Raw genomic sequence first — 12,070 nt, forward strand, 5'->3', positions numbered from 1 at the left:
AATCTCGACTAGAGCCAATCAGAGCCCAGCGGCTCCCAGTCTCCGCCCTCAATTCCGGCTTCTGCCCGGCGCGCGAGGCCCTGCGGGAGCAGCGCCGCCTGGCGGAGGAGTCAGGCGCTGGCCGGGGTAGCCACACGAGGCGGCGAAGGACCCGCCCCGGCACGTGGCCTCGGGCCGGCTGAGGGGGGGGCCCAGTGCAACCTGCCCCAGGTCTCCCTCTGGCTGCAGAAGGGGCCGGTGGGGGGCTGGGCCTGTGCCCCAAGCTCCCGGGCACAGCTCGCCAGGCCCGGCGTCACTCTGAGCTCCCCAGTGCAGCGAGCCTGGGCCAGCCCGGAGCCCGGCAGAGCAGGGGAATGGCGGTAACAGGCTGGTCTAGCTCTGTGCCCCCCACAGCCCCAGGAGTGAGGTGGGCTCCGCCCTGCTCAGGCTGACAGGACACGAGGCTGGTTCATTTTCTCCAACCGCTTCGCTCAGGCTCTCAATAGCACTAGGACCCTTGAGAGCTTCAGTGGGGCTCTGCTTTCCCTATTAGGAGTGTGCAAATGTCACCACTCTCCCCACAACAGCTGTACAGAGCCAGGTGCTTGAGCCTGACTGGCCCGCTTAAAAATAGCCACAACCCCGTGCTCTCGGTGAATGCCACAGAGATGGCTGCTGCTGCCTGCCACCCACCCACCCGATTCCACCACGTCCATGGCGCCAACATCTGCATCGACCCCTCGCACACTCAGGCCACCAGGGTGGAGAGCTTTGCCAACGGGCTATGTTTCAGCCAGGAGCCCCTGGAGCCTGGACAGATCTTCCTAGTGGAGATTGAGGAGAAGGAGCTGGGCTGGTGTGGCCACTTGCGGGTGGGGCTAACAGCACATGACCCAAGAAGCCTGGATGTGGTGCCAGAGTATTCGCTCCCAGACCTGGTCAATATGGGGGACACCTGGGTTTTTGCCATCACCAGGCATCACAACCGTGTTACTCCAGATGGCTCGGCGGCTCGGCTCCAAGGCTTCCTCTCAGACCCCTACCTGCTCATAGAACAAGTCAGGATTCCCCGAGACAAGCTGGTGGGACGGAGCAGGCCCAGCCAGTACAGCCACATGCTGGATGACTTGTACAAGACAAATGTGCTGCCCCCGACAGCCCGGAGGAGCAGGATTGGGGTGCTGTATGCCATCCGGTCTGACGGGATGGCAGACATGCACATCATCATCAATGGAGAGGACATGGGACCGAGTGCCAGGAGCCTCCCTTCCTCCCGCCCACTCTATGCAGTGATCGATGTCTTTGCTTCAACCAAGAGCGTCCGTGTCATCCAAGTGGAATATGGCTGTAGGTATCTGTGTTTCCTCCCCTCCCTGTAGAACCATCCGGGACAGGCCCCCTCTGGCTGGATAAGAGCTCAGGGAGATCAGAGTGGGGTGGGGCTCAAAAAAACTACTTAAATCCAGTAAGATTAAATGTCACAGTCTCCAAGGGGCACAAGCTCAGATACCATGGTGCTGAGCACAAGACTGACAGATTAGATGGGAGAAAGCACTCATTTCCTGCTGCATACAGCTTCAGCCCTGAAAATCAGAACCTAGCTCAGGTTCCCCAACACTCATTTCTCTGACCTTCCAGCCTCTTTTCTCTACACTCCTGAGGCTCTCACATCTGTGTCCTGATCTCCATGGCTCTAATTTCTGCCTCCCTGCCCTGCCCTGCCCACCTATCATCTCTGAGCTCCTGACTGCTCTCATTTTTGTGACATTTCCAAGTTGGGATCAGTTTGGAGAGGCAGTTGTGGGCTGAGGTTTGGGTGCAGGGAGCAGAAACAGTGTGTTGCCATTTATGTCTTGCAGAACATCCAGGGACTCCTGTGTTACGGCCTCTGGTGAAGATGTTCATAGATAGGGATAGTGGGTATGGGGCCATCCAGCCCACTCCAGTAGTGGTAAAGTCATTTCCATCGCAAAGCTGTTCAGTGGACGAGGTGTGAAATCAGTTTGGTGTCTCAGTCAAACTCCTGATGGGACAGGTGGCCATGTCACAAAATCCACCATCGCTAATTAGCCACCTCGTTGGCTACCTTAGAGAGGCCAAGTACTAAGTGAGACAAGGAGGCTGTGGAAGAACTCCTGATATGTTAATGGCTAGTAACATAAGAATTGCTATGCTGGCTAACATGCCACATTTGTTGTAATGGATCAGTGCTTATTGGCTGATACCTGGATTCTAGATGTGAGGCCACATGTACAGGACTACAATAAAACCAAAGAACAACTGTAACTATGGAACAGGCAGAAGAGTGACTTATCGATAGGGAAGCCTTCCCTTGTTTCACTGGCTTAAAGTTCAGATTATTTTGGTACCAAGGCTAAAATCCAGTGGTTTCTCTGCTAGTTGTTTTGAGTTAGTTCTGTGAATGTCCAAACACAGGGAGATAAGATACGCTCTGCTGTGCAGGCTTTTCAGTCCTAGGATGATATTTTGAATCTGACTCATGTATTTGCATGTGCAATTATCAATCATTAAACCTACTTTGATCTAACAGGACCCCAATGCTCTAATGAGCGACTTTGGTAGCAAGCAGCCTCTCATGTTATTCCTGGACTGGACCACACCTTTTGTGGAGGGCCTGTGTCCAGCTCAGAATGTGAATCAATATCTTTTTCCCCGTCGGCCCCCTAGGCTGGAAGCTGTTGGGGGGAGTTGCAGTACCAGGCAAGTTGCCTCAGAATGTTCACTAGGGCTTCGTAAGATGGCTGGAACTGATGCAGGAGGCAGACTCTGGCTCTTCTCTCACTTAAGGCTTCAGTGATTTCTATTTCTGCAAAGCTTTCTTAGCATATAAAGAGAAGTTTTACTGTTTATTGGCCAGGAGACAAGTTGCAGAGGAAACATAGAACGAACAAGCTGCGGCCACTGGTGACGCTTGTGGGTCACAAGGGAGATTCAGGGCAAGTGGACATGGGGAGGAAGAGATTGCTGCAGATAGCGACAGGGACACTTCTTACCTAGTCCCCTAGTCATAACAACCCCAGAGCCCAGTGCCTCCAAGTTAAGGTAAACAAACTATTTGAAAATACTCCCAAGGTCAGACACATCCTCTAAACAGTGGTAACATGTTTGGGCTCAGTACTGCTCTTATATCTCTGCCTCAGATTGCGCCTCAAATTCCTAGAAGTCACCAGCACTTAAGGCAGCCATTTTACACAGAGACATTGAGCAAGAGTTCAGATTAATCACAGCTGACAGGTTCTTAACCACAGGGCTGACACAATGGCCAGATCATTCCAGCCTTTGAACTCTCCATCTCTCCTCCCAGAGAGGTAGTCAGGGGTGGGGCACTGTAGCAGGATAACATGAGGTGAGCAGGCCCTGCTGCTGCCTGGGCTGTACTGTGGATAGCGAATTCATGCTCCAGGATTCTCTGGAGACTTTTACCAGCACCAAATAACTCAAAGAATTAAGAAAGAAAAGGTCTAGAAGCACGCTGTAGATTTTATTTTTTCTGTTGAGTGTCGAGAGCCTTACAGGAAATCCGATGGGACTATGTGGGGGGTGGGATCAGAGCCTGCGGCCCAGCAGGAGCACTGCTGCGAGGGAACAGAGAACTCACTGACTAAACCAGCTCTAACCAGTTAATCGTAACACTGTTGTGAAACCAGTCTCTCTGGGAAACCCCAGCCAGACCTCAGAGGGATCCAACATTCAATCCTGCTGTGTCTGCTAACTCAGGGACAGGAAGAGAGAGAGAGGAGGGCTGGGGATCAGAAGTTCACGCAGCGTTTAGATGAATTAATAGGGCCTTTTCAAAATCCATCATGAAAATGCACCAGCACAGGCACATAAACTGCTCTCCTAGCCTTTACGGGGAGGATAGAAAAGTAAGTACTTCCATCCTTCACTCTCATGTTGTGCTTCTCAGCAGTAGCTCTCCCAAGGAAAGCAGGAGAGCTGTGCCCCAGCGTAATCAGCAGGCAGATCTTTGTGAGGCTGAATTAATGGTGTCCTTGAAGCATATTAATCTGCTGCTGTCCCAGAACAAACTGCCTTCCAGGAGCCACTGGCCCAGTGGCTCTTCTCTTCTGTGACAGAGCCACCTGCCTCCTAAGGTTGCCTCAGAGCAGCAAGCTCAGCTTTTTCCTTTCCTTCCTCTTTCAGTCCCTTCCTTGCAGACCCTCTGTCGACTGGTCATCCAGAAGCACATTGTCCACCGATTGGCCATCGATGGGCTGGACCTGCCTCCGCTCCTGAAGAACTTCTGCAAATATGAATGAGATGGCAAGATCTCCCTCAGCAGGCAGGCCCTTCAAACTTGCAGCCCCTGTGAGTGACCAAGAATGGCCTTCCAGAAAGAGATCCATGCTTCCAGAACTGCTCTTTCATCTTCACCCAAGGAGCCCCAGGAGCAGAGGTGGTCCCCCCACTTCACAGCAGCTGACTGGAACCTCAGCAGTTACACCCATCCTGACATACATTGTGCCGTGGAAGTGTGCAGTGCCATAAAATGGCACAGAGACCACTGGAATGGCAGAGCCTTACAGCACAGACAGTCAATAGCAGAAGGGAAGGAATAGCAGCAATGGGGGGATTCCCTGCACACAAAGGGACACGGAGGGATTGGTGCATGTGCCAGATTGTTGTAGAAATGAGAGGATAATAAAGTGCTTCAAAACAGAAGCAAATTGTTGGGAGTACTGACTGGTGTGGCCTAGTCTCAGACTCCTCCACATAGCAATGGAGAGAGGGTAGCACAGAATATCCCTCTGAGGTTGTCTCAATTGCTGTCAGCTACTTCAGAGTCACATAATTCAGTGACGATAAACTTGCCCTAACCAAAGGGGTTGGGGGATGTTCATTTCCCATCAGCATCCTGCACAAGAAGGTTCCGAAGGGACAATCCAGGTAAATGTGGAGCCCTGGCTGCTTCTTCCAGGCACAGAGGGACTCAAGAGCTATTAGAAACGAAATAGATGAAGCAGAGGGATAGTTCCCTGCTTTGTAGGATCTCAGTGGGGGATGATAGAGTTAGAATTGTGGCATAAGCAGGCAGGGAGGTCAGCGGCTTGCTGGTTCCAGTGTGAGGTAAGGTCAGGGCCTGTGATGCTGGTTCTAGAATGGGGAGAGGTCAGTGCTGGTACATTATGGGAAGAAGAGGCACCAGCCTGATTCCTACACTGGCAATGTCTTATTTTGTGAAGGAAAAAGCTTCTTCAGGTTTTTTAACTTCCATCCAAGGTAACTGCTTTTCCTTCCAATAGGGAAGCATTTTGTACAGAAACCAGAAAGTGATTGGAAGGTGACTCAAATATCTGTTTGCTGCATGGCAAATTTACCCATCAAATAGGAGATTTAGGATTAAGGGCTTGTTATATCACAATCCACACTTCATACGGAGGCCCAAATAAAATGCCATCCCGAGGTGGCACGTAAACAGGACACGACTATATCATAATTATCTCACCAATCCCTGCTCTGTACAAGGCCTTTCCATGGTCCAGGAACAGTTATAATAGTACAGTCCTATCTGCCCTGCATATTAACTGTGTTGGAGCTCCCCGTAACTGAGCTCTAATCCTCCATCCCAATCTGGATGGGAGGTGATTCCACCCCCCTTCCCCGCCCCCAACCTAGCTGTAGTTTAGCTGGTCCATTTTTACAGATAATACACTCTTGATGGGTCAGCATCACTCTGTCCCATAGAAGGGCAGCAACGTCCAAGTCTGCAGGACCTTCCTTATTAAATTCCGCAGGAAAGCCTGCCTCATACCCCTTAGAATTAAGAGCATGCTCTCCATGTTCAAAGCACTGCAAACGTGAACTGACTCTCACCACACTACAGAGAGGGGGCTGAGAAGAGAGGCTAAAGGCCTCAAGCCGGACTCCTTTCTTTCAGCTGGAAACAAAGAGAGCCAGCATCATGTGAGGATCAGTTCTTTGCAGACTAGGTCTGTCAATCCCACCAATGGCAGGGCAGGTGTTTGCACACACAAAGCAAGCCTCTCTTTGAAAATTGGGCCCTAGCTCACTAAGAAAGAGTGCAGAAGAGCTGGGATTGGAATGCAGCTGCCAATGCAATGTGCTATCACTAACCCATGCGGCTTCCAGCTCACAGGGCGGAGTGGGATGCAGGAGGAGAGTTCTCCTGAGCCCTGCAACTGGAATGAAAATTACAGCCTAGTTCTCATTCCACTGGTGTAATTTCTCTTAGGAAAGATGTTTACTCAAAAATAGTGGTGACTTATTTCCAGTGTTGCACATGGAAAGGTGGATGAAATCGACAGCCATGTGGTATGAATGCAGCGGAAACCCTGGTACAAACTATGTATATTGTAAATCAATTCTGCCACAAACTGACTTCTTGCTCTTCAGGCACCTATCTAGGAACATGCAGGACAACCTTTTCAAACCTAGGCCTCAGATTTGCAATGCCCAGTGCTGGGGCACACCACAGAATGTTAATGTGCTCAATTAGAGCACAGCAAGACCCCTCTGAAAGCATGGCCCCTTGATTTCAGTGGTTGAAAGGCTGTTTATGCAGAGACCTGTCTTAGCCCTGGAGCCTACCTGTTGAGGATTGGCAGAAGCACAATATGCTATTAATAATCAGTCTGCTCCTACATTTTCTCTTTTCCTTCCCCCTCACAGATGCCAGCAGACAGCTCCAAGTGGCAAAGAGCAATCTACTAAGTGTTTATCAGTCTGGGGAGACATCTCTTCCTGCTGGGGTTTTGGTTCCAGGAGTGCGCAGAAGGAACACACAGGAAATTGCAGCTCCTTCACATGTAGAAGCAACCCTTGTGTATCAGGAGAAGACACTAAAGCAGCCTTGTAGTGGTGCCCAGCAGAGTCCAAGGTTCCCTCTCAGTAGCAGATCAGGGTACAGGGACATAAGGTGGGAGCCTTATAGTGGACACTATTGTGGAAGGTATTCTAGAAAGTTTCCCCAGCATAAACAGGATGAGATCTCTATATGGGATTATCCATCTGAATGGGTCAGAGACAAGCAGCCATGTGGCCCCTCTGGCATGTATTCAAGTGCCTCTGTGAAAGGATATCCTCCAACCCAGCAAAGGAATGGGCAGCACGTTGGTGAGCTGGGCAGCCCAGGGGGAGACTTCCCACTGGCTACCTGTGGATTTCCTCCCAGAGGTGCTTTTCTTATGCCCATAAAACTCAGTAAGAACAGAGGTCGACAGTCAGTGCACAACCCTCCTCCAGACATCTGCATTCTCACTCTTGCCATGATGATAGCTGGCATCCCCACAGTGCCTGTGCCAGGGATTAAAGAGGAGGATCTGATCAGAGCTGCACAGAACTTCATGACAGAGAATCCAGAGCAAGGTGTACAGGGGGAGATAACTCCAAAAAGGACAGGGGATGCACAGTTCTGGAAGACAGACAGACAGAGGAAGAGACCAGTAGACAGAGGCTTCCAGCCCCCTTCCATAGCACACTTTGAGAAGTAAAGCCAAGGAGAAATTCACAATTCAAAGCAAAAGGTTTTCAGGAAAATATTTGATGCTATATTTACATAAAGGAGTTTATATTACAGAACTCTAGCTCAAAAGGAAATCTTTGACCATACAGTAGTTCTGTTCCTGTGAATGGAGTGTTGATTCTGATGTTAACAAAACTGTGACTGAACCATTGAGCCAAAACAAACACAAAACAAACCACAAACAATTTGACATGACATGAATAAATCAGGCTGAGCTAGGGTGGAACAAATTACTGACCTAAATAGCACCTTCTGTCCTATTCCCTCACCACCCCCTGTTGACTGGTACAGAAAATTATATCTACATCTCCCTGCCCCCAGGGTCTCCTTGCCTGAAGGTGCCAGAGAGGGACCACGCACCAACCCATCCATATATCCCCATGTCGTGCAGCAGCTCTTACTGGCTGGGACTGTGACTGCTCTCTCCTCTGCATGCCCCCCTTGGCCCACTACAGTACATTTAAATCTCTGATTTCTCCACTTCGCTGTTTGTCTTACCGTAACTCTAATTTCAGATTTATGTATGAGAGGGGGAGCCGTGTTAGTCTGGATCTGTAAAAAGCAACAAAGAGGCCTGTGGCACCTTAGAGACTAACAGATGTATTGGTGCCACAGGATTCTTTGTTGCTTTTTACAGATTTATGGTAACACTGTTTTGTTCCCTCCTCCCAGGTCAGTGACACAAGCCTGTTGACGATAGAGGGCAGGTTTATGTGGAATTAAGAGCTGCCATAACCAGCCAAACCACTCCAGTGCTCCTAGCAGAGGCTGCAGACAGTAGCTCCCTGGTAGCATGGGTTGCTACCCTCCGGGGTTTGTGGCTCCTTAACAAGCAGGTTCAGTTAAATAATTAGAGGCAATGAAGTGAGAAGAGAAAAACAAAAGACGTGGTTTCAAAACAGGTCTGACTTCACATGAGCAAATCCTGCTCTACCAGACTAGTAGGAAGCCCCATGTCACCATGACAGGAAAGGGAAGGGAACCACAGGCTGGCTCAGATACACATCCTGGGACTAAACCACATGAACCCAGCTTCCACAACAGATAGCAAAAGGATCCCATTAGTGTCTGAATGCATGAACTATGGTTCAGGCAAGTTAACCTGGGACTATTACCCTCCTCCCCTATTCCATTCCCAGCTGGGTTTCCTGTTGGCTGGGCCAGAGACAGAATTCCTACCTAAGTCCACCTCCTTAGGTCTCATAGCAAGAGGAAGTGTTCACCCAATAGACATTTAGGATCTGAAGCCAAAGGGGAAACTACCATGATGCAGATTTAAGACCCACATTTATACAGTTTCTAAGGAGAATAAAGTGGAAGACATACCACTGGAGTAATTACATTTAAACAGACATTTTTATAGTATTTCACACCTCACTTCTCCCAGAGGCCCAGAAAGCAGGAGAGTCACACCTCGAAGAGGCTGAGAGCAGAGGCACGGAGCTCTCAGTTCTGAACTACAGCTTCACCTGAACATAAGGTCCAATCCAGCTATCGGCCAATTCTCGGAGGGTGTTGTATCTCCGATCAAACTCCTCACTGCTGCACTGGGTAAGAAGCCGGCTAATCTCCGCTGTAAGAAAGGACACTGCTAAGGATTTATCCAGGGACTCATTCCAGGAGCTTTTCAGAACCTCCAAGAGGCCATCCGCGCCATTTTGCCCTGCCTGAGAGATATTAGGTTCCTTCTGCCATTGCTCACTCAGCATCTCCGGCTGTAAGATCTTCTTATCAGAGTTCAACACAGCCAGGATGTGCCTGCAGGGCAGCTGGAAAGCTTGACTGAAGTGGCAAGTGCAGCTTTTCAGGCCCCTTTGGTTCACTTTGTGGGTGTCTTCGAGGATCTGTATATTGACTATGTCTTCATTGGTGCCTATTAGCTGCACAGACTTCTGTGCCACTGCAAACTCGTTCAAGCATAGTCTGGCTGCAGGCTCTGTGCAAATGTCTCTCAGTGACTGCCTGATGCAGTCTTCAGTCTCTTGGTTACACTCCACATCTTGGTCACCCTTTGGGTCTTCAGTGATGATCTCCAGTTTAATGTCATGGGATAAAGGATCCAAGGGGCTCTGAGGGTTTGCTAACTGGTTCTGAGGAAGCAGAGGACTCTGAGGGGCGGGCAAGGGATTCTGAAGAACCAGGGGATTTGGAGGGGAATTCTGACCTGGCCATTTCTGATGAGCTGCTGTGAGATTGAGAGAAACTGGTGAAGAATACTGAGCTGGCTGGTTCTGAGAAGGGAAGGTCTGAGGGGCTGCCAGCTGATTCTGAAGAAGCAGGGGGCTTGGAGGAGCTGGCAGGGGATGCGGAAGAACCACCAGGGGATTTGGAGGGGAATCCTGACCTGGCCATTTCTGATGAGCTGCTGTGAGACTGGGAGAAACTGGTGGAGAACTCTGAGCTGGTTGATTCTGAAGAGCTATTTGGGGGTTGTGAGAAGTTGGTGGCGAGTCCTGAGCTGGCAGGCTCTGAAAAACTGTCTCAGTAGACATGGTACTGCTAAGAGGGTTAACAGAGAACAACACAGCATCAGGGGGCCTCTTTGAAACACACTTCTGGTAGTGTTTCGCTAGAGAAGTGATGCAGATCTCCAGAGACAGTCCAGTGCAGAAGACCTGGCTTAAGCCCCGTGTGATGATCTCCAAGTCTTTAAAATACTGATTGCATTCCATCCAATTCCTCCATCTATGCATAGCCCATATCTTGTCATTGAGAAGCCAGTGAGTATGAAGCTGGGGAAGCAAGTCTGGTTTCACAAAGTCACTCAGGATTGTGTGCATCATTCTCAGGTTGCTTTCAGTGGCTGCACACATAGTGTTCCTCAAGGCATTTAAGATCAGTCTCTCCGAGATGCATTCCAAAGACATCTGATGAATCTTCTGCTGCAGGTGCTTGCATACATGGAAAACAGATAGCTGCACCTCTGCAGATGGGAATGCTTCAGAAAGAGTCTGCAACAATCGAAAGTGTGGATCTACCAGAAAGGTCTTAATTTTCTTCCACTCAGGGTTGAAGGCCTTGAAGGTCCTATACATGTGAGCCAGGCTTTCTGCAGATTCTTTAGATGGGACAGCAAAATGAATTACCTTAATCATCTCACCCTGCAGCTTCAGGAAAGGTCTGTCCACCATGAACATATACAGAGCTTTGCCCCTGGGATTGTGGGTTCTGTGGATGAATATGACATCAGGAAAATGCACAAATATGTTTCTCATGAGGACAGTCTGGAAGCTGATAGAGTCCAGCTGAGAGTTTTTATCTAATTGGTAAGCTACCAGCGAACCACAATCAAAGCTCAGCAGTTCCTTCACGGTAACTAGGGCCATTGTTAATATGAGGGGTCTATTCCCCCTTTTGTTACAGCATTCACCACCTGATTCTCTTTGCGACTGGGTGATTCCCTATGATCCAGCCACGTTGGGAATGCCAGCGTCCTGGTTACCATCACAACATCCACACTGCCTCAGCCAGATTCATGCTGCACTGTATGGTGATGGGCCTATTGGGAAGGAGGAAGAAGGGTGAGTAGTTAGATAGTGGGCAGGGCAATGAAATGCAACACTTTCCCACACTGGCAGACAAGACTAGAGATTAACAGAGCGATGCCCAAACTTTGCCCAACGGAGTGGGTGCAGTCTGCAGGGGGCAGCACTTCTCTGGCATAAGGACAGATTGCAGCCCGTGGAGCTGTACTATGTGAGGTGGGGCCAAGCGAAGGGAGAGGTCCCAGCACCCACTACTCCAGTCCTACTCTAGTATGTCCCACTCCCGGCATGCACTGCTCCAGCCCCGCCCTAGTGTGTGTGGAGGGGTGGGCGGCCCCCCCTTCCGGCATGCACTGCTCCAGCCCCGCCCTAGTGTGTGTGGAGGGATGGGCGGCCCCACCTCCCGGCATGCACTGCTCCAGCCCCGCCCTAGTGTGTGTGGAGGGGTGGGCGGCCCCCCCTCCCGGCATGCACTGCTCCAGCCCCGCCCTAGTGTGTGTGGAGGGGTGGGCGGCCCCACCTCCCGGCATGCACTGCTCCAGCCCGCCAAGCCCGGACCCTGCAAGAGGCCTCCGCACGGGGTCAGAAGGTCCCGGCGTGCCCCACTCCCCGGGCCCGCCCCGCGCGAGGAGCCGTCCTGGCCCCTCTCACCTTAACGCGGCGCCTGGCCCGTCATCGCCGCCATCTTCGCTTGGCCCGGGGGACTGACTGATAGCCAACCAAACCACCAATCATAAAGCGGCTGTTCCGGACCCCCAGCCAATCAGAAGAGATCCCGCTCTCTGCTGGCGAATCCACCAATCAGAGTACAGAGAGAACGGACAGACTAACCAATCAGAGTATAGCATGGCTGGGAGCGGGAGTCTGGTCGCCATGGTTACACGTCTTCCAATGGGAGCGGCGAGAAGGTCCCAGCAACTTTTCCCGGATCCGGCGCAATGGCTCCGGCAGCGCAGGGCGGTCACGTGACGATGGTGGACTGGGTCATGTGACCCCCCCAGGCGTTTACAGCCGGCAGGCCCAGGCCCGTGTCCGGCCCACCGGGAGCTGGGGAAGGGGGGGCTGGCTCTGGCCGCCCTCTGCCCCCAGCAGAGGCGGATTC

General features: G+C 51.1%; 2 protein-coding genes across 2 annotated transcripts; one reads left to right on the top strand and one right to left on the bottom strand.

The window, feature by feature from the left end:
* The first annotated feature begins 542 nt into the window (after nucleotides 1-542).
* Nucleotides 543-4,324, top strand: NEURL2 (neuralized E3 ubiquitin protein ligase 2). Its single transcript, XM_065414997.1, has 2 exons — nucleotides 543-1,326; nucleotides 4,144-4,324. Exons 1-2 carry the CDS (start codon nucleotides 543-545, stop codon nucleotides 4,257-4,259), a joined length of 900 nt encoding a protein of 299 aa, XP_065271069.1. The 3' UTR covers nucleotides 4,260-4,324.
* Nucleotides 4,325-8,767: 4,443 nt separating this feature from the next.
* Nucleotides 8,768-11,672, bottom strand: ZSWIM1 (zinc finger SWIM-type containing 1). Its single transcript, XM_065414641.1, has 2 exons — nucleotides 11,620-11,672; nucleotides 8,768-10,982 (listed from the first exon to the last, which is right to left on the bottom strand). The coding sequence occupies exon 2, from the start codon at nucleotides 10,807-10,809 to the stop codon at nucleotides 8,941-8,943; it is 1,869 nt and encodes a 622-aa protein (XP_065270713.1). The 5' UTR covers nucleotides 10,810-10,982; nucleotides 11,620-11,672; the 3' UTR covers nucleotides 8,768-8,940.
* Between the last annotated feature and the right edge of the window lie 398 nt (nucleotides 11,673-12,070).

Source organism: Emys orbicularis, chromosome 12, assembly GCF_028017835.1.
Source record: "Emys orbicularis isolate rEmyOrb1 chromosome 12, rEmyOrb1.hap1, whole genome shotgun sequence".
Taxonomy (NCBI): domain Eukaryota; kingdom Metazoa; phylum Chordata; order Testudines; family Emydidae; genus Emys; species Emys orbicularis.